At 38.5% G+C, this 22417-nt stretch overlaps 1 protein-coding gene across 1 annotated transcript in view; it reads left to right on the forward strand.

Moving 5' to 3' along the window:
• The first annotated feature begins 512 nt into the window (after nt 1–512).
• The window catches only part of ERICH6 (glutamate rich 6), a 32035-nt gene continuing 10130 nt past the window's right edge, over nt 513–22417 (forward strand). Inside the window, exons 1-10 of the mRNA XM_030873499.3 lie at nt 513–535; nt 4972–5063; nt 8389–8451; nt 8785–8840; nt 8941–9057; nt 12018–12131; nt 13306–13463; nt 13899–13969; nt 14827–14972; nt 22139–22224. Coding sequence (XP_030729359.2) covers nt 513–535; nt 4972–5063; nt 8389–8451; nt 8785–8840; nt 8941–9057; nt 12018–12131; nt 13306–13463; nt 13899–13969; nt 14827–14972; nt 22139–22224 — 926 coding nt within the window. The remainder of the gene's footprint in view (nt 536–4971; nt 5064–8388; nt 8452–8784; nt 8841–8940; nt 9058–12017; nt 12132–13305; nt 13464–13898; nt 13970–14826; nt 14973–22138; nt 22225–22417) is intronic.

A 22417-nucleotide genomic window follows, 5' to 3' on the forward strand; every position in this document is an offset into this window, starting at 1 on the left:
CACGAGTGCGCGCGCGCACACACACACACACACACACACGCGCGCGCGCGCGCGCCCCACTCCTGAAGAAGAAGTAGTGCTTTAAGGGCGCTCTGCTACTGAAACAGCCCAGCCAAAAATAATTCACTTTTGTGCTTAACTTCCTGGACTGAAACCACTCCAGCCACTTCCTTAAAAAGAGAGGCACAGCAGCTACTTACAGTAGATTTGTCCATCTCCCAGCATTGACAGTTTGGTCAGGATCATCCTTTGCTGGGGCCGCGTGGGTTGAGGGCAGTTGGATGGACTACACATTACAGGATGTTTAGCAGCATCCCTGGCCTCCACTTCTGACCATGCCAGTTAGCCCCACCGGGCTCTGTGACAATCAAAAATGTCTTTAGACGTTGCTAAATGTTTCCTGGGGGGCAAAATTGTCCTTTTGAGAGCCACTGATTTAAAGGGAATGGCTAAATTGTTTCATGTTTCATTCAACAGGTTTTCCTAAAATACTTCAGACATTTAAAAAAGACATGTCTGAAATGGATTTAGATAGGTAAGAAACTGTTTTCAGTGTTCTATATTATTATTTTTTTGAAGCTGATGATGTTTACTTTTGGAATAAACATGTCAGGAAGTAGAGTAAAATCATCCAGGGCATTTACAACCAATTTATTCAAAAAGGTGTTTTTTTAATCTACACTGTTAGACACTTTGGAGGAGATAGATAGGGTCCCTGCCCATCACCGGCTTATTATCTACCTGTAGAGATGACATGTCTACTTACTAATATAGCATGAAATCATAAATGTCATGTGCACAACAGTAAGTGCTATGAGGCTGTAGGACATAAGTCTCTATTGGCTAAATTTAGGAGTGATCAGGGACACCTGTGGTGGAGAGTGGACCGTACGGTTTCTTTTTCTTGTTGTTATTGCTATTAGCCTCCAAGCACTTCTAACTATAATAGGAAGACACCAGAGAAACACATTTGCAACATCTTTATCAGTCTTCCCTGAAACCTCACACCAAACATGGGTCCACAATCTCACATTATTGTTCACCTAAGTTTTGCTTTTATAAGCAAATTTCCATTTTTAAGCAGAAAGAGAATTGTTCTGCCCCACTAATATGTTTTTATTTATCCAAGTCAACATTTTAATAATATATGTACATGGTTAAAACATTAAAGTAGACAAAGCTATAAAATTTAAAATTTCTGTACCCTTCTCTGCTCCCACTTCCACTCACCCGAGTTAACATATTGTTAACAGTTTGTTTTGTTTCCAGTATAATTTAAATAGCATATTTTCATTCCTTGATTTATTAATCTTTGACATAGCTACTGACTTCCCACCATGAAAGCTGAGGAACGTAACACACTACTTCCCTCCTCTCCATTTTCAGTAGTTAGATTATTTTTATACTTTCTAACCTTTAGGACTTTAAAGTATTTAAACCTCTACTTCTTGATTTATCAATTTTAGTAACTATTAACTCTATTTTGAAAAATTAACACCTTAATGCACTTCTACTTCCTTCTCTCTCACCCTTTCCTCTCCCAATTAACAACAAATTATGTAACAGACTTTATTAAAATATATAATATATAGTCCTATAAAGTCGTATTACTTTACCAAGTTTTATAGTGTTTGCATATTTTGTAATTATAATTAGCTAGCTCTTAGTGCTTTGGGTACAAGTTGATTCTAAACGTTGAAGATCAATAACCAATACTCACAATTTCCTGCTACGAACCCAATGATGTGACTGCATTCATGCATAAGAAAATGAAATCCTATGTCTGTAAAACTTGGCTCCTAAAAGAAGAACTTCTCAAGTCTCAGTTGTTTTTAGTTGTCTTCAATTTTTCTGAGTTGGGCTCAACGGCCATACTTTCTTGTCTTCCATATTGTTTTCTTTCTTTTATTCCTTTTCTTTTTGCTGGAGAAACTCCCCAGGTAATTATTTCATATTGATCTCATGCATAGTCAAATTTCTGAGTTCTCGCCTGTCTTGAAATTTCTTCCTTTTGCTCTCATACTTTATTAATAATATAACCTGGAATAAAAGAATAGGTTTAAAACCATTTCCCCTCAGAGCTCCGAAGACATTGCTTCATTGCCTTCTAGTATCCAGTATTGCTGATCAGTCTGATTTTCAAACCCTTCTAATATTTATTTCCTCCCCTTCATTTTCTCTAGTCTTTCCTTTGGAACTGCTACTAGCTGGCTGTTGGACTTCTTGGATATCTTCAAGATTCTTGGTGTTTACATACTATGATGTAGCCTTTGTACAGAATTTTTTATTGGGGGATTCATATAATTTCCAAGAACCGATTCTTACTCTCTGAAGAGGTGTGTGTGTGTGTGTGTTTAAATCTCTTTGAGGGTACTGTTATAAAATACTAAAGTTCTCATTTGTTCTTTGTATTTCTTCTTTTTTCTTTCAAGATCACTTGTTCTGTTTGTTTTTCTTGGTCCTTCTATTACATGCTATGGATTGTCCTTCAGTGACTGGTAATCCTTGGTTATCCAATTGTATTTATCAATGAATGACTGACAGGTAGCTGAAACTAGGATAGGAGTCCTGCAGCCAAGTAGTTCTGTTTCTTGACTGGGCTGGCAGGGGAAGGTTGACTGTGAGTCCTGCGTGGGTGGGTAGGGCAGTCACAGCCAGCTTCCTGTGGGGTGTCAGCAGGGAGCAGGCAAGGTGGGTAAGCCCACTATTACTAGTTATGATAAGGACACTTCACTGTGTGGCTGGAGTTCCTCATGCATTTCTTTCATGGGACTCTCCCTTCCTCCTCTTTCACCCAAGCCTATTGGGTAGGTCCTGAGTAACTCATCCTGCACTCTGCTTCTCTTGCAGACCTAAACTTCCCCAGGCAGGCTTTTTAGAAACCAGTTCTTTGGGCTTCATCCGGAAATAAACACAACTGCTGCCAACTGCCCCGTGTAAGAGGAGAGGAAGGGGTCTGACTGGCCAGCTGTCCCATGTTCACTCCTTGAACTACCCTGATGACCATCTCCAGCCCCCTCCCCTGTGCATTTGGTCGAGTCTGGGCTAGGAGCTTCTCAGGAGTTCCCTTTGGAAGAACTTTACTTATGTCTCTTATCTTGAGCTGTGGCAGTCTCTGCTCTAGTTTTCCATCAACCTGAGGCCATTTATTTTCTTTCTTTCAAGGACTTCTTCAATATTACTTGGCTACTGACGACACCGCTCTTGTTTTCCAGGGCTATTGCTTGTTTGTGGGTTTGAAGTGTTAGTTCAATAAGATCTTGGAAGGAAGGGGAGAATTGTGTGTTCAGGTGCCATCTTGACCTGGTCTTTCTATCATATGGGAACTTCTCTTTCCTAAATCAAATTCTTAATTTCTCCTCATAAATCTTCCTAAGAAGATGCTTCTTCTGTACTTCAAAGCATTCTCTGGTGAATTTGGTGAGATTGTGTTTTTAAGGAAATCTGTCCTTAAACAAAAATGCAACCAATATTGGCTCAATTTGTACTTTTAATTGCCCCATTACTATTCTGGGGCAAACTTTAGGAGGCAGATGAATCTGGAGAAACACAGGTTTTGGAACCAAATAGGTCTGGGCCCCATCTGCCTCTTCCATGTTTGATTTTGAGAAGGCCCCCCAGAGCCTCGATTTCCTTGCCTATAGAAAAGGAATACTACCTGCTGTATAGCACAAGGGACTACTCAATACTCTGTAATGGCCTATATGGGGAAAGAATCTTAAAAAAAAAAAAAAAAAAGGGGGAAATATGTATATATATAACTGATTGACTTTGTTGTACACCTGAAACTAACACAACATTGTAGATCAACGACACTCCAATAAAAATTTAAAAAAAAAAAGGAAAGGGTATACTAATTCCTACCTTGATTGGTTTTTGTAAAGATAAATGAAGTAATGTAAGTAAAGCAACTACTATGTATCTACTACAACACAGTAAGTTCTCAGGAAATGTTAATTTTGTTCTTATCCTCCAATGTCTGCCATCTTTACACAGAATTTCAGAAACAATCTTTCATGTTGGTTCAAGGGAGGCAGAGACCTAGATGAGTTATGTATTGATTTTGTTAACTACTGTATTGGGAAAACACTGAAATGTAAAATGTTGTCTAGGGATTGCTCGTCAATGTTCCTTTACTCTTGGTCCCATAACTTTTTTCCATGGGAACTTAGACAATCAGGACTCCCCCAGACACTTGTTCAGGTGGCTTCTGCAGAGGAGTTCTCAACATACAATGTTTCACGGAACAAAGCACCAAAAAAGGAAGGTGGAGACATAAGAGAACTGAGAAAGGTGAAAAAGTGACAATCCTAAAGTTGACTAAATTATTTGGGAAATTTTGTTTGATAATTTTAGAAGAGCCAGCAAATTATGGCAAAAAAAATTGAAATTCAAAGAGGCAAAGGAACTTGAAAAGCAATAGGTATTGTTTACTTGTTACCAGTAACAGTCATTTTAGCTAGTAAAAGTCAATAAATTCCTGCTTCCTATCATGCAGATGGTAACTAACTGATTAAACTGCTTGTGGAAAGAATACAGATTGCTTAATTACAACGCATTTAACTTCAGCCCTTTAAAAAGAGCTTGGATTATTTTAAAGCTATTTTAAAATGAACAACACGTTCTAATTTAAATTCAAGTAAATGTTTAAACACACATACCATCATCGCCACCACCACCAGCAACACACAGCACAGATAGAGGGGTAGTAATTTACTCCGTGAGAGAAATAATACGGTATTGGGAGCCTCCAGGATTGAGAGAGGAGTGCTTTGCAAAGAACAGATATGATGCAAACACACTGTGCCTGACTTTACTGAAGACACAGAACGGAAGAAAATATTTCAAAGGAAAAAGAAATCAGGATCTTCTAAGAACATCTGTTATTTGATTGTTAAATGTACTAGATTTAGAAGAACTGCTAACAACTCTATAGGTATACTGAAAACTAACATTTTGTCTAAATTTCAGGGCTGTCTATCACAATCTGTATCCAAGAATTTCAACATCAGTACAAACAGAAGAAAGTTGGCTTCAAGAATTGTCAGGCATGCAGCAGCTGAGTGAGTAGTTCGGTTTTTTAGCTTTTGCTGGGAGATGGGATTGTACACTGGAAAGGGCACTGGGGTAAATGGCCAGGAGAGCTAGAATTGAATCCCAGCCCCAAAACAAACTAACACCATGACAACTGGGCAAGTCACTTAACCTCATTGACTCTGTTTCTTTCTCTGTTGGCCTTAATAATCCTTCTGCAACAGGACTGTTATGGAGATCAAAATGAAACTCAACATTTAAACTCCTTGGCACTGAGCCTTTAATAAATGGTAGCACCTGTGTTCACATCAAGAAATAATCTGTCATCATATTTTGAAACACATCTTTATTTTTTATTACAGAAGTAACATGCGTGCCGTTTTTAAAACATCAAACCATTAAGAAAAATATAATGTAAACATTAAGTTTTTAACTTATCCCAGTATATTCCTCAGAAGTGATCGTTATGAATAGCCTTTCCTTTCAATTTTATTGTTTTATGTTATATCACTTATTCATGAGATGTTTACTGAGCACACACCAAGCACCTGTCATAGGTCAGTTTCCTGTTCTAAGGTAACAGCAATGAATAGAGCAGACAAACCCTCTGTCTCAATGGTCTTCTATTAAAGTGTGGGAGGTGGAAGTAATAGTGAGATAAATGATACACAAAGTAAGGAAATACACAATATCTTATATAATGTAAGTGCTAAGGAGGAAAATAAAGCAGGGAGAGGGATGGGAAATGTTGGGTAGATGGGTACAAGCTTACCCAGGATGCTGAGAGAAATCTTCACTGAGAAGCTGAAATATTTGAGTAAAGACCTCAAGGAGGAGAGAGAGTGATAATGATCTCTGGGGGAAGAGTGTTCCAGGCACAGGGAAGAACAAGTGCTTCCTTCTAGAACAAGGAGGCAGCCAGCTTGGCTGCAGTGGGGTAAGTAAGGAGGTGAGCCCTACGGGATAAAATGAGAGACAATGAGGACCAAATCTTACTCAATGAGAATGAAGTGGGAAGTCACTGGAGGGTCTGCACAGAGGAGTGACACAATCTAACATAAAAATTAAAAATTTGGGCTTCCCTGGTGGCACAGTGGTTGAGAATCTGCCTGCCAACGCAGGGGACACGGGTTCGAGCCCTGGTCAGGGAAGATCCCACATGCCGCGCAGCAACTAGGCCCGTGAGCCACAACTACTGAGCCTGCGCATCTGGAGCCTGTGCTCTGCAACAAGAGAGGCAGCGACAGTGAAAGGCCTGTGCACCGCGATGAACAGTGGCCCCCGCTCGCCGCAACTAGAGTAAGCCCTCACACAGAAATGAAGACCCAACACAGCCAAAAATAAATAAATAATTTTTTAAAAAATTAAAAATTAGACGTATAATTAATATTAATATATTAAACCTAATATTAAAACATGTTAATTATTCCCAAATTAATCTATATATTCAATGTAATTGTGATGAAGTTTTTCAATGGAGTGTGACAAGTTGATTCTTTGGTCCTGCTCTGCAGCGTTCAAAGATAAGTTGAGGCATTTTCAAATTTTTAAGAGTTTATTTGAGCAGATGTGGATTGGAAACAGGTAGCGCCAAACCAGAAGTGGTTATGTCCACAGACAAGAGCTAAGGAGAGGTTTTTATAGAGAAGTCGTGGGAGCAAAGCAAGGAAATCATTTGGCTGTTGCTCAAGGTTGCATTACAGTAGGTCACCTACATACGAACGAGTTCCATTCCGACAGTGTGTTTGTAAGTCCAATTTGTTCGAAGTCCAACGAAGTTAGCCTAGGTACCCAACTAACACAATCAGCTATATAGTACTTTACTGTAATAGGTTTATAATACTTTTCACACAAATAATACATGAAAAACAAAAAAATTAAGAAAACATTTTTAATCTTACAGTACAGTACCTTGAAAAGTACAGTAGTACAGTACAACAGCTGGCATCCAGGGGCTGGCATCAAGTGAGCAGGCAAGAAGAGTTACTGATTGGAGAAGGGAGATGAGGTGGGAGGCGGTAGAGCCCCCTCATCTAGTGGCTTCCTTGTTTGATTAGTTTAACAGCAGGAACCTAATGTACCTTTTCAATTTTTTCGTATCTTTTTTTGTAGGTTTTTTTAATAGAGAACTGATATGCACCTCTTATTAGTTTATTCCTAGGTGTTTTACAGTTGTCTTTTATTGATGTAATAATTGGAATCTTTTTTTCCTATTATATTTTCTAATTGGTTATTGTCAATGTATAGGAAAACTATTGATTTCAATGCATTAATTTTGTATCTGATTCCCTTGCTGAACTTTCTTATTCTAATATTTTATCAGTTAAAAGTCCACTAGACAATTACATTTCCTGTGAATAACAGCAGTTTTATCTCGTCTTTAATTTTTTTTACTTAGCAGTATATCAGGGACATCTTTCCATGTCAGGAAATATTGATCTAATTCCTTGAAATGACTATGTAGTATTGCCTTATATACCTACAGTTACTGTGACTTATGAATACATCTGATTGTTAGATGTTGCAGGGTTGTTTGGTTTGGTTTGGTTTTGTGTTTTGACCTCTTCCCTATGACAAATAATGCCTTAATGAAAGTCTTGTTCATTCGTTTGTTTGTTTTTTAATACCTGTGCTGGTATTCCTGTTGGGCAAAATGCCCAAAACATATTTTTAAATTGTTCAGGTACTCAACATATGAAGTATGTCATTTTCTGAAGCCCACCTCTTTCTCCAGCACCAGCCCTGGCTATACAAGGAAAATGGGTCTGCCCTCTCCCTTTACCTCTGCTTCATTGTAGGTTGTTCTGATTGGTTTTTCATCATCCCAGTCCTATCTGCTTACCTTTCCAGATATTTACTCCAAGCGGCTCGTGTGTTGATAGATGGCTGTCTTCCCCATTTCCAGTATTGCCCTGGAATCTGCAGAGGGAATTATTCTGGTGGTTTAGTTCACTGTCTTGAACTGGGAACCGCCCTCTCACCCCACGCCAGCACTCTTCTCCCTGAAAAATCTTTTGCAGAATAACAGTCATAAATTAGACAGAACAGTAATTTTAAAAGGCAGAACACAAAAGTGTCTGCAAACCATGATTATAATCAAATAAAATATGCATTCGTGTAACATTCTACGACTAAAAAGAAGCAAGGAAGCATTTTTTAATGTGATTCATTAGTGGTGAGTCTTCTCTGTTTTTTACTTACTGTTGACAAAATGTTATTTGGGAAAAGGCAAAAAAAAAATTAAAAATAAAACACAAAAAGGGCACTTATTTTTCCAAGAGGCATATTTTCTTTTCTATTAGACTTCTTTCATCCTCTGTCAGGATTGATGACAAATGTACACTCTTTTTACAGAGAAGGAAGTGCCCTCTGTAGAGAAGGAAGATGAATCTGAAAATCTAGCTTCTAAATTAAGAGGTAACTGGATGTTTGGCGTCATCCCCTCTGCTGGCAAAGGCAAACTGCCCTTAGGAAACCAGCCTTAACTTGGACGGTGTCCAACCCCTTTAGAAAAGAGCTCCCCTAGGAGTATATGCAAGAAGGTGGTGAAGGTAGGGTTTCAGGGCATTTAGACAGCACGTGTGTGTGTGTGTGTGTGTGTGTGTGTGTGTGTGTGTGTGTGTGTGTGTGTGTGTGTGTGTGTGTGAGAGTCAGTGTGTGTCATGGGCTAGGATCTTCAAACTAGAGAAAATGGAATACACTGCACAAAGTTTTCAAACATTCCTTCTAAATCTGTCTTTTTGTCTTCAGCAAAATGGGTAATTAACCCAGAAGAGCCAAAACTAAATATTTTATGTGAGCTGGAGGTAAGAAATGTTTATCAGTCCAACTAGTACACTGAACTCATGGTAAAAATCACTTACTCAATCTTCAATTTTTTTCTTTCTCCCTCTTTCTAAAATTTAGTTTAAGGAAGACTTCATAACACTTTTTGAGCCCTCTCTGAGAACACTACCCAGCATCGGACCACCATCTATTCTCACATTCAAACAAGAGAGTTCCAATTTAGGCATTAAGTTCAAGGTAATTTTCATTTATATTTCTTTTTGCTTTTACTGTAATAAATGGTATAAAAAGCCCCATGATGATCTGCACAAAAGACAGTGAACATACTTTTACAAAAAAAAGGCAAGGAGCTCATTTACTTGGAATAGCACTTAGGGTGGCTCTATTCGTTTCCTAGGGCTGCTGGAACAAAATACCAGAAACTAGGTGGCTTACAGCGACAGAAAAGTATTGTTTCACAGTTCTGAAGGCTGGAAGTCCAAAATCAAGGTGTCAGCAAGTCTAACCTGGAGGGGAGAGTCCCTCCTTGCCTCTTCTGAGCTTCTGGTGGTGGCCGTCAATCCTTGGCATTCCTTGGCTTTCGGCTGCATCACTCCAATCTCTGCCTTGGTTGTCCCAGCACACTCTGTGTGTGTCTGTCCAAATGTTCCTCTTCTCCAAGGGCACCAGTCATATTGGATTAGCGCCCACGCTAATGACCTCATCTTAACTTGATTATATCTGCAGAGACCCCGTTTCTAAGTCAGGCCACATTCACAGGTACCAGGGGTTAGAAATTCAACAGAGCCTTTGGGGGAGCACAACTCAGCCTGTAACAGTGGTCATAAAGCCAGGCAGCACAGGTGAACGTTAGCTGTATTTGATCACATTAAATGACCAATTAATGTCTGCATTCAATGGGCAAGGGAGAGGTCACCTTAGTAATTCCAACAGGACACAAATCACCCTGCCTTGCCACAGAGGTAAGGGACTGACCGGTGGTATGATTATTTCCAAACTTGCAGGGCATGGCCATGTGGAGAGAGCTGCACACTCCCCAGACTGGAACCTCCTTCATTACTTCTTTTGGGGTACACTAAAGGTACAGGCTTATTCACTGAAATCAGAGATACCAATCATGTGAGGCAGGACGGCACAGATGCGTGTGCAGGCGTTGACGGGAATGCCGTGTGGATGCACCAATGTGGCTGGTGTTCACTGTCATTCTGTGCAGCACGTTGAACTATGCGATTCTAATGCATGGTAATCATTAAATACATCACGTAACGTAATATGAGTCAACATTCACTGTTTATATTTGCCCAGGTTTCTAAATTGTATGGTCACCTTATAGACGCTTCAGGCTGAAATTCTTTCTTCAAACATAGCACCTTCCTTTTTCTGAAGCACAAAGGCTTGTATCCAGGAAGTTTCTCGAGCTCTCTTCCCCTGACACCCAGAGATGCGCCTGAACATGAGGAAGGCCTTGGGGACTTCCTTCCACAGAGCTGTCCCTACACCGGCCCCTGGACAGGGCTGGCTCCCCCTGCATCCCTGGGCCAACCTTTCAGGTCTTCTGAGATGGGCCTGGACACTGGTCTAGTTCAGGGGCAGCAGCAGCTGGTTGGCCAGCTCTCCTCTTCAGCCACACCCTCTTGAGGTGGAAATTCCAACCCCACTCATGTCTTTGGAAGCATCTTTACTTACTTCGCCCCCAGGTGAAGGAGTGAAGGGGTGAAGGGGCCATGGGCAGAGGAGTTCACTACCGAGATGCTGGCAGCACAGTCTGTAGCTGGCCTGGCGTTGCCAAGCTCTTCCTGCCCATTCCATCATTTGGTAGCTGTCCTGGATTCGTCACCACCATCTCTCTCTTACAAGGCTTTCCTCCCCGAGTGTTCTGCTTTCAGCGATGTGCAGTGCTTATTATCGGGTACTTTCCATGTCCTAATTATACTGGACTGTACTCTAGGGTCCCTGGCTGCACCGGCCATCTCAGTCACCCTTTGGCCCCATTGCGGTCATTTTGCCAGGCTCGGAGAATGGTTTCCATGGCAACTGCAGGTGCCCTGGTGGTTTCATGACATGCAAGTCATGATCTGGGTCTTTTCCTGGAGGCCTGTGCCGAGGCTTGGCTGCTCACCTGCCAGGAGGCTCTGTAGTCACAGCCATGACCTCAGATCACTAAGAGTGCCATAGTGCATCCACCCCTCACTGAGTCACCTGCACCCGTAACTCCCAGCCTCCTCTTGTGTTCCCTAGCCTCCCCTCCCCTCCTGGATTACCTTCACAGCACAGACAGGAGAATGTGGTGCCCCAACTGGGGCTTCCCTTGAGAAAGGACTCTAATTTATTTTAGAAAGTTGAGCATTGTAAACAGTGGCCTACATAGTAATGTCAAGACTTTTTCTTAGCTGACACTTCTTTTTTAATTTTTATTTATTTATTTATCTTTGCGGTACGCGGGCCTCTCACTGTTGTGGCCTCTCCCGCTGCGGAGCACAGGCTCCGGACGCGCAGGCCCAGTGGCCATGGCTCACGGGCCCAGCCGCTCCGCGGCATGTGGGATCTTCCCGGACCGGGGCACGAACCCGTGTCCCCTGCATCGGCAGGCGGACTCTCAACCACTGCGCCACCAGGGAAGCCCTTAGCCGACACGTCTTGAAAGAGTTTATGGTATTTAAACACCTTAGACCATTTACACAAAATCAAATATGTGTTATCCTTTGTGTCCCGCATCTAGTCACACGCTGTACCTCCCCCTGCTCGACAAGGGACACTGATGTCAACAGTAAAATCATTTCTGCAACTTTCTTCTTACACTGAGGAGGCATCCCAAGGACCCACAGAGCTCCTGATGGGCTCAGCTGCACCCCAACGAACTGCACCAGACAGAGGCCTCCAAAACACCACTTCAGCCTCCCCAGCCCTTAAGAGCCCTTGAATAGAAATGATGTCTCATTTCTGGAATACACAGATCCTGCTAGCTTCGTGCCTTCTGATATAGGATCTCAGACCCCTGAAAGTTCCCTACGAACCACCGCTGGGAGCCCTCATGTTGTCTGACAGGAGTTCTCAAGCAGATTTGTACATCCCTCATCAACCTGGTGTCTGACTGGACATTCGCTGGTCCTGTCCAGGGCTCTGGCTCCGCCTGCTCTGAGAGGCTCTGGGCCTCCTCGTGGGCATGTCTTCATTTTTTTTTTTTCTCCTCTCTGAAGAGAGAAGAGGAGGAGGTATCGCCCACGTGTGAGTTCTGTGGGAGCGATCTAAGACCATTTCTCTCCAATGTGGATCTTTCCTGTGACTACAATAGCTCTGAACTAGTAGAACAGGTAAGTTCTAAAGCAGGTTCACGGAGGAAATAGTGTTACTTTTAGACACTAATTTAAGCATAATTAGTATTTTCTTCTGCATCTTTCCAATGCATTGCCTTTCTTTTTCTTTTCTTTTTTTTTTTTTTTGGCTGCACTGCGTGGCTTGTGGGATCGTAGTTCCCTCACCAGGGATCGAACCTGGGACCCTGGCAGTGAAAGCCCAGAATCCTAACCACTGCACTGCCAGAGGATTCCCTGCATTGCCATTCTTAAGAGAGTTACATGTTAGCCGTCAGGGCAACGCAAATCATAACCACAATGGGATACAATTTCACACCCACTAGGATGGCTATAACCCAAAAGACAGATAATAACAAGGATGTAGAGACACTGGAACCCTCATACACTGCTGAAGGGGAATATAAAACGATGCAGCCGCTTTGGAAAACAGTCGGGCAATCCCTCAAAAAGTTAAACATACAGATGCCATATAACCCAACAAACAATTCCATTCCTAAGTATATACCCAAGAAAATTAACACCATATGTCCACCCAGAAACGTGTATACAAATGTTCACAGCAGCATGATTCGTAACAGCCAAAAAGTGAAAATAACCCAGACATTTAGCAACAGATGAAAGGGTAAATAAATGTGGGGTATCCATACAATGAAATATTATGCAGCCATAAAAAGGCATGAAGTACTTATACATGCTATGACATAAATGAAAATACTTGCTATGTGAAAGAAGCAAGTCACAAAGTACCACATGTTGTGTGCAAATCTATAAAGACAGCAAATAGATTAGTGGCTGCCAGGGGCTGAGACGAGAGGAGAATAAGGAGTAACTGTTAATGGGTACAGGTTTCAGTTTCTAAAATTGATTGTTGTGATGGTTGCAAAATTCTGTGACTATATTGGATTGGCCAAAAAGTTCGTTCGGGTTTTTCCTACAATGTTATGGAAAAACCTGAGCGAATGTTTTGGCCAACCCAACACTAAAAACCATTGACTTGTACACTTGAAATGGGTGAACTGTATGATATGTGAATTATATCTCAATAAAACTGTTACCAAAAAAATGTTATGATAGATTGTTATCCAAAACCCCATTAACATTTTTGGGGTTTTTTTCCCTCCTGTAATTATCATCTAGGACTGATGAGATGAAAATGAACTCTGTTTTTCAGACCTCCTGTTGTAGTTATTTCCAAAACCTGATTGACTACATCTATGAGGGAAAACAAAAAATCCAAAGCTCTAAAGCTGAATTAATCTGTATTGACCCTCATGCCGCCCACGGCAGTGAAGTCGACAGACTCAAAGCAAAGGAAAAAGCTTTGCGGAGGTAACAGTGAGCCTTTGATATTGAAACTCAGATAGGCCCACTTAGTTAGTTTTTTGTAAAATGAACCTCATTTTCTCAAAATAGATAATTTTGAAGATGCATTCCCAGTGAAGAAACAAAAATTGGCCAAAGCAAACCTATTGCAATTCCTGGTGGACACTGTAAGAGTCAGAAGATTTCAGAAACTCAGTGAACTCACTGACTTAGAGTAGAAATTTGCCAATCCCAAATTCTCAGGGCAATTCGGAATTCCTATATTGGAGAAATCTGTCCACTAAATATAGTAGAAACACACGCACACTGATTAAATGACTTGATTCACAAGTAGTAACATAAAAATAACAAGGAATAGCGTTTAAACAGTAAAAATTTATAGTATACTGTTTTAAACTTCCAACATATTTCAGACTTATGCATCATCTTTTGATTTTGTAGAAAACTGGAGCGACGAATGGCCCAACACTATGCAATGTTTACAAAAGAACAGACTCCTTTCTCTGAAGAAGGTAAGTTCCTTAACACTGATGTTATAGATCAGAAAGCTCACATGTTTGACCAAGAGCAAAAATTGACATATTCTAAAAATAACATTTAATAACATTTAAATTTTTCATCTTGGTCAATACATCAGTCAAAACGGCTCAGAAAATCCCGCTTTTCCGTCATCTGGCTTTTGAAGCTTTTAGTCTTCAGCTCACTGTTGTTATTGATTGAAATAAATTAGCAACATCTATAGAGCACTTTACAGATAGCTAGAAAGAGCTTTTGAGTTCATTGTCTCTCATTTTATCAAACATACATTCCATTTTGTTTCAAGCTAGGATATGGAAAATCTGTCAAAAACAAATCAGATTCCTTTCTTATAGGCAGGCCCCATCGGTCAGCTGGCCAGTATAGCTGTAGTACTGGTACGACTGAAGGGGCACCGATTTTAGAATCAGAAGTTCTGGATTTATGTCCTTGCTTTTCTCCTCATAGGCTGCCCAATTGGGGATAAATTATTTAATATTTCTGAGCATCAGGCTCCTCCTCTGTGACTCAGAGCCATTGAAAAGATACTTAGAGAAGATTTTTTTTTTTCAACGAAACCCCTAGTATAAAATTCCTTGGTATTCAACTGTTTTCTACTAAACCTAAGGCCAGAAAATTCCACGTAATGAAAATCATCATTATTTTTCTTTCAACCAAATGAGAATTTCTCATTTTTTTAAACAAAAGAAGGAGGTCCTCATTTTTCTTCCATTAAAAAAATGTCCAATGAATCAATGCATCCGTAACAGAGTTTGCAATTTCATTTTAGAAGAGAGGTTTTGGAAAGTTTTAAACATCGTATATGTATTTCATGTGATTCTTTTCCCATTAGATGCAAAGCAGTTTAAAACAATTTCTTATCAACTTTCCATGGATATTCCAGAAGTAGAGTCAGCTAAGGAAGAACTAACTGATTATCAACTAGACGAAAGAAATATATCCATTGTTTGTTGTGATTCTAGGATAGCATGTGGAAAGGTAATTAGCTTGTAATTTTTTTTTATTTGCTACTCTTTAAAAATCAGTTTTACCTAAAATTATAAAAGCTGTCATGATGAATATGGCAGCGTGGCTACATGACACATTTAACTATTTGTCAAAAAGAATTGGTACGGACTTGGCCTTTTAACTTATACTAGACTTTATAACAATGCTTTACATATGTTTTATGAGGGGGTATTTTGGGTAAAGCTTTTTTACTTTAAAATGTGATCAGTGTATAGTAAGGAACATTTGGAACCCTTTAGAAAACTAAAAAGAATGGGAGAAAATCATCAGAAGTCTCACCCACATCCCCCAAATCATTATTAATATTTCAATATTATCTAGATCTGCACTGCCCAATATGGTAACAAATACTCCACATGGCTATCCAAATTTAAAATAATTAAAATTAAATAACTCATTTAAAATAATTTAAATTAAATAAGTAAATAAAATGTAATTCTTCAGTCATGCTAGCCACATTTCAAGTGTTAAATAGCTGTGTGTGACTAAAGGCAACCATATTGCAGGGCAGATATAGAAAATTTTTATGGTCACTACAAGTTCTATTAGACAGCACTGTTCTACAGTTTTTAAGCATAGGTTTCTGTTAAAACACTTGTAATTATATTACACATGTAATTTTTATCCTTTTAACTTAATTATCAACAATTTTTCCATGATATTACATAGCTTACATTAACATCATTTTAATATCTATGTGCCTTTTCATATAGTTTAACCATTGCTTTCAATATCTTTGTGTATAAATTTACACTATACTAAATATAGTTCCCCAGAATAGAGCCCTAGAAATTAAACTCCTGAGACCAGTTTTGTTTCTCCTGGGTGATATAGAATTTAAGGCATGGCAGTGAACTGAGGTTCTGACAGAATCAAATCCAAATCCTGTCTGAAGGAAGGTCGCTTATCTAGCCCTGAAATCACTCCTACAAATTATCTTTCAAGTTCAATTACCAGCACACAGTGAAAAATAATTAAGAACACAAGGAAACTCAACACCACAAATGAAAACTCAGAGGATTAGTATCAATAAGAGAAGATCTACAAAGACTTCGAAAACTGAAGTAATCTAACTATGTTTATGAAAACAAAAGATCAGCTTGAAGATATATGGAGGGAACAGAAAACTATAAAGGGACATACAATTGAAAAGAAAAAAATGAACTTTAGAAATGAAAAATACAAAAACTGAAATTAAAAACTTAAAAGATGAGAGTTAAATGCAGGTTAGACCCAACTAAAGAAAGAACTAATGACCTGAAAGAAAGGTTAAAAGAAAACTATCAAAATTTACATGGGGGCAAAAAAAGGTAAGGAATACAGAAAAGTGTGTATAATATGAAAATAGAATGAAGGGTCTAAAATGTATTTGTTCAGAATCCCAGAAGGAGAGGAAAAAGATAATCAGGCAGAGGCAGTATTTGAAGAGAGAATGGATGATAATTTTCCAAAACTGATAAAAGAGACCTATTCACAGATTTAAGAATCCCAAGCAGGATGAATTAAAAAAATAAAATAAAGTAAAATAAAAATAAATCCTAGACACAGTACAGTGAAACTGCACAAAGACAAAAAGAAAATCTAAAGATTAGCAGAGAAAAAGAAGTCTGTTTACATTTAAAAGAGAATAGTTAGAAATCAGATAACCTCCCAACAGCAACAATGGAAGCCAGTATAATGTCTTCTGTGTGCTGAAAGAAAATGTCAGTCAGTCTAGAAACCTATACCCAGTTAAAATATCTTTCATTAAAATATGCCCCCAAAAGACATGGTCTGGCAAAACAGTTTGTCACTAGTAGCCTCTGACTAAAAGGAATTCTAAAGAATGTACTTTGTGTAGTTGGATAGTATGAGATTCAAGAAAGATGAAGAGCAAAGAAAACTGTTCATGGGATATATGTATAAAACTAAAAGTTGACTGATAAAACAATAATAATAATAATGGCTCAAGGACTTTCAAGAAACGGTATAGAGTAAAAATACTTGAAAAAATAGTACATGATTTGGCAAGAAAGCTAAATGCAATTATAGTGTTATAAAAGTCCTTGGTTTGGGAGAAGGGCAAACATAGTTTAAACTCAGACTTTGATAAATTAACTTTGCTTGCTGAAATTTCTGGGGTAGCCAGAAAAATAACAAGTAGAGAGTATAACTTCCAAGCTATCAGAGGCAGAGCAAAAAATTAGAATAATTCACTTTAAATGCCCCCCAAAAGATAAGAAAGGATAAGGGAAAAGAAAAACACATAACAGAGGACAAATAGAACACGTCAAGGAATGTCAGTAGTTATATGTAAATAGAGTAAATGCTTCAGTTAATAAACAAAGACTGCCTGACAACTTTTTTAAGGAAAAATTCCAACCATATACTGATTACAAGAGACTATATCTAAAATATAAGGATAGGGGCTTCCCTGGTGGCGCAGTGGTTGAGAATCCACCTGCCAGCACAGGGAACACAGGTTTGATCCCTGGTCTGGGAAGATCCCACATGCCGTGGAGCAACTAAGCCCATGCACCACAATTACTGAGCCTGCACTCTAGAGCCCACGAGGCACAACTACTGAACCCGTGTGCTGCAACTACTGAAGCCTGTGCGCCTAAAGCCCGTGCTCCACAAGAGAAGCCGCTGCAATGAGAAGCCCACACACCGCAACGAAGAGTAGCCCCCGCTCGCTGCAACTAGAGAAAGCCTGTGAGCAGCAACAAAGACCCAACACAGCCAAAAGTGAAATAAAATAAATAAAAAATAAAATAAAAGGATACAAAAAGATTAAATATAAATAAACAAAAATGACGTATCATGAAAATATTAAAGAACATCAGTGAGATAGAGGACCACTTCACAGTGACAGAAGTTTTAATCCACCAGGAAGGTATAATGTTACAAAATATGTTTCCCCTATTAACATAGCCTCAAAAAATATAAAGCAAAATTTCACGGAAGTAAAACGGGAAAAAATTTAATCCATAATCATAATGGGATACTTTAGCCTGCTTCTCTCAATAATTGAGAGGACTATTAGACCAAAAAAAAAAAAAAAAAAGCAGTAGTACGATAGAATATTTGAACAACCCATTTAACAAATTTGATCTAATATTCATGGATTGGAAGAGTATTTTAATATGACATTCTTCCCAAATTGATCTATAGATCCAATGCAACTGTAATTCAAATTCTAACAAGGTTGTATATTTGCGTGTGCAGGGGGAAGGAAGGTCTTGACAAGTTGATGCTAAGATTTACATGGAAATATAAAGAACCTAGAAGAGCCAAGACTTTCTTGAAGAAGAAGCCTGGGAGGGAGGGGAACACGCTCTATCAGATACTGAGATCTATTACAAAATATAGTAATTAAGACAGTGTAGTGTTGGGGCAGGATAAACAAATAAATCTATGATACAGAATAGTTCAGAATCGGATTTATGCACACACAGACTTCTGATCTATGCCAGCAGTGGCACTGCACAGTAATGGAGAAAGGAAAATCTTTCCAATACATACTGTTGGGACAATTGGATATCCATATTTTTTAATGAAATTGGAATCATACCTCACATCATATAAAAATCAGTTCCAGTGGATTAAAGACCTAAATGTGAAATGCAAAACTACAATGATTTTTTTTTTAATAGGAGACTAGCTTTATTACTTAAGGTTAGGGAAAGATTTACTAACCAATTTTAAAAAAGCAGTATCCATAAAGTAGTAGATAAATTAAACTTAAAATTTGGGGGACTTCCCTGGTGGCGCAGTGGTTAAGACTCTGCGCTCCCAATGCACGGGGCCTGGATTCGATCCCAGGTCAGGGAACTAGATCCCACATGCACACCACAACTAAGAGTTTGCATGCCACAACTAAGGAGCCAGTGAGCTGCAACTAAGGAGCAGGTGAGCCAGAACTAAGGAGCCCACCTGCTGCAACTAAGACCTGGTGCAACCAAATAAATAAATAAAATATTTTTAAAAATTAAAATTTGGAAGACAAGCCAAGGGAGATATTTTGCAGCACATAGGATATACAAAGGGCTTTTATCCTAAATGTATAAAGAACTTCTATAAATCCATATGAAAAAAAAGTCTACCTAATAGAAAAATGAACTTAAAAAACTTGACCACTTCTCCAAGGAGAAAATTCAAATAATCAATAAACATATGAAAAGGTGTTCAACCTCATTAGTAACCTGGGAGAGGAAAATTGAAACCACAATTAGAGATCAGTACATACGTATAATATTGGCAAAAAAAAAAATTGTGAAGTCTGATACTACTGAGTGTTGGAAAGGATATAGAGTAACAGTCCCTATTATTTGCCTCTAGTGTGAATGCAAATTGGTACAACTTGAAAATCATTTTGGCAGTACCTTGTGAAGTGGGAGACAGGCATATCTTGGGGTTCAGCAATTCTACCTCTGGGTATAAGATCTGAGAGTAACTGGGTACCAGCATACATGCAAAAGACGGTTCAGAGTATCATTGTTTATAAGCCAAAAACTGGGAACAACTGAGATATCCATTAACAATAGAATGGATAAGTAAATAATGATGAAGTCATACAATACAATCCTACACACAAATGGAAGTAATTGGACCACAACTACACACTGGGACGTGTATGAATCTTACAAACATAATGTTGACTAAAAGAAACAAAGTATTAAAATTTCATAATGTTCGATTCCATTTATGTAAAATTCAAAATGGGAAAAGTTAAACTATATTGTTTAGAGATTACAGAACACTGACTTTGGGGTAGCACAGAGGGAACTTCCAGAGTATCAGCATTGTTCTATATCTTGACCCAGATGGTGATAACATGGGTGTTCACTTTATAATTGCTCATTAACAAAATAGCATATTTTAGTGCTTATCTGAATCTATTTTATATTTCATAAAAGTGAAAAGTGTATTATCTTTCAAAATAAATGGCAACATTTACATGAAAATTTAGATTGTTTCATTGTTTAGCCCTAGGAATTCTTGTATGCATTTTATTACAATTCAAGATTAGGAAGAAACAGAATTCAACTGAAGCTTTAGTTCATTTTAAAACATTGTTGGGGGCTTCCCTGGTGGCACACTGGTTAAGAATCCGCCTGCCAATGCTGGGGACACGGGTTCAAGCCCTGGTCCGGGAAGATCCCACATGCCACGGAGCAACTAAGCCTGTGCGCCACAACTACTAAACCTGCGCTCTAGAGTCCGCGAGCCACAACTACTGAAGCCCACGTGCCTAGAGCCCGTGCTCCGCAACAAGAGAAGCCACTGCAATGAGAAGCCCGCGCACTGCAACAAAGAGTAACCCCCGCTCGCCGCAACTAGAGAAAGCCCGCCCGCAGCAATGAAGACCCAATGCAGCCAAAATAAGTTAATTTTTTTAAAAAGACATGTCTATAAAAAATAAAATATTGTTGGCTACAAATTCATTCCCCTATTGAGTATTACATAGAAAGTAAAATAGTTAAGCTTACAGGTACAACAAGGAATATCTTTTGTATTTCTTTCTTCATCTTCCCATATTCCACTAGTGTTTTTCTCAAATGAACTTCAAGAGCAACCTTGAAAAGACACCAGATGCTGCAGCTTACACTGGAGTGTAAAGTCAGTTTATTGAAGTATAATTTATTGTAAAACTCACCTTCTTATATGTACAGCTCCATTAATTTTGACAGTTATGTAATCACCACTACAACCAGGACACAGAATATCTCCACTGTGCTAGGGCTGGGTTTTTTTTTTTTAATCTTCTTTTGTTTTTATAACAATATGCATATAAAGTAAAAGTAAATAAATAAAAAATAAACCTGATTGAAAAATTGGCATAAGACCTGAATAGGCATTCTTTTAAAGAAGACATACAGATGGCCAACATCATTAATCATCAGGGAAATGCAAATTAAAACCACAATGAGATATCACCTCACACCTGTCAGAATGGCTGTCATCCAAAAGAACACAAATAACAAATGTTGACAAGGATGTGGAGAAAAGGGAACCCTTGTGCACCGTTAGTGGGAATGTACATTGGTTTAGCCACTGTAGAAAACAGTATGGAGGTTCCTAAAAAACTAAAAATAGAACTACTGTATGACCCAGCAATTCCACTCTTGGGTGTATAACTGAAAAAAAATGAAAACACTAATTCGAAAAGATACACACACTCCAATGTTCAGAGCAGCATTTTTTACAGTAGCCAAGATATGGAAGCAACCTAAGTGTCCATCAACAGATAGATAAAGAAGATGTGGGGGGTGTGTGTGTGTTTTATATATATTTTTATATATATATATATATTAAAAAAACACACATACACACATATATATATTGGAATACTACTCAGCCATAAAAAAGAATGAAATTTTGCCATTTGCAACAACATGGATGGAGGGTATTTGGCTAACTGAAATAAGTCAGAGAAAGACAAATACTGCATTATATCATTTATATGTAGAATCTAAAAGAAAACAAACTAATGAATATAACAAAAAAGAAAACAGACCCACAGACATGGAGAACAAACTAGTATTTTCTAGTGGGGAGAGGGAAGTGGGGAGGGGCAAGATAGGGGTAGGGGTTTAAGAGGTACAGACTGCTATGTATAAAATAGATAAGCTACAAGTATATATTGTACAGCACAGAGAATATAGCCAATATTTTATAATAACTATAAATGAAGTATAACCTTTAAAAATTGTGAATCACTATGTTGTTCGCCTGAAACTTTATAACATTGCACATCAACTATACTTCAATTAAAAAAATACCTACCATATAAGTTCTTTTTAAGTGTTTGCTGTTATGATGATGACGATTACTTAAAATATAATTCTGACTGAAGCCTGAGCACTCTCTTCTATCTTGTTCTATTGAATAAAAATTGTTTTTAATTTTTTAAAAAAGACAAAAAACAAAAAACACTCTTCAAACAGATAAGTAATGTCAGATTCCTGCCAGAAAGGTTTAATCAGGTTATCTGCAGGGGTTAGGGACAATCTTTAATGATTCCTAAGGATTGTTCCCTGTTGCTGATTTAGGATCAAAAATTTAAGTTAAGAAATGGTTTGTGTGAGTGTCTAGCAAGCAAAGGATGTCTGTTGTCATCATGTAACTGTGCTTTTGTTTTCTACGGTATATAGATCATGACAAATGAGCTCTTTGAAAAGCACTACAAACATGGGAGCAAATTTCTGACTTCATTTCCAGACGGGACAACACAAATATTGTATCCTTTCTTTCAACAACTTATTTTCGTTAGCTTTATTTCTTCACAAAAAGAAAGATAAAGAAAAAATAGATTGAAAAATATGAAGAAAAAAATAGTTATTACCAAATCCTACCACCCAGAGCAAAGCTGTTAACATCTTTTTATACATCTTGCCTTACTTTTTTCCTATGAGTAATTATATGATTCTTTA

The sequence above is a fragment of the Globicephala melas genome, chromosome 4 (genome assembly GCF_963455315.2).
Source record: "Globicephala melas chromosome 4, mGloMel1.2, whole genome shotgun sequence".
NCBI lineage: Eukaryota > Metazoa > Chordata > Mammalia > Artiodactyla > Delphinidae > Globicephala > Globicephala melas.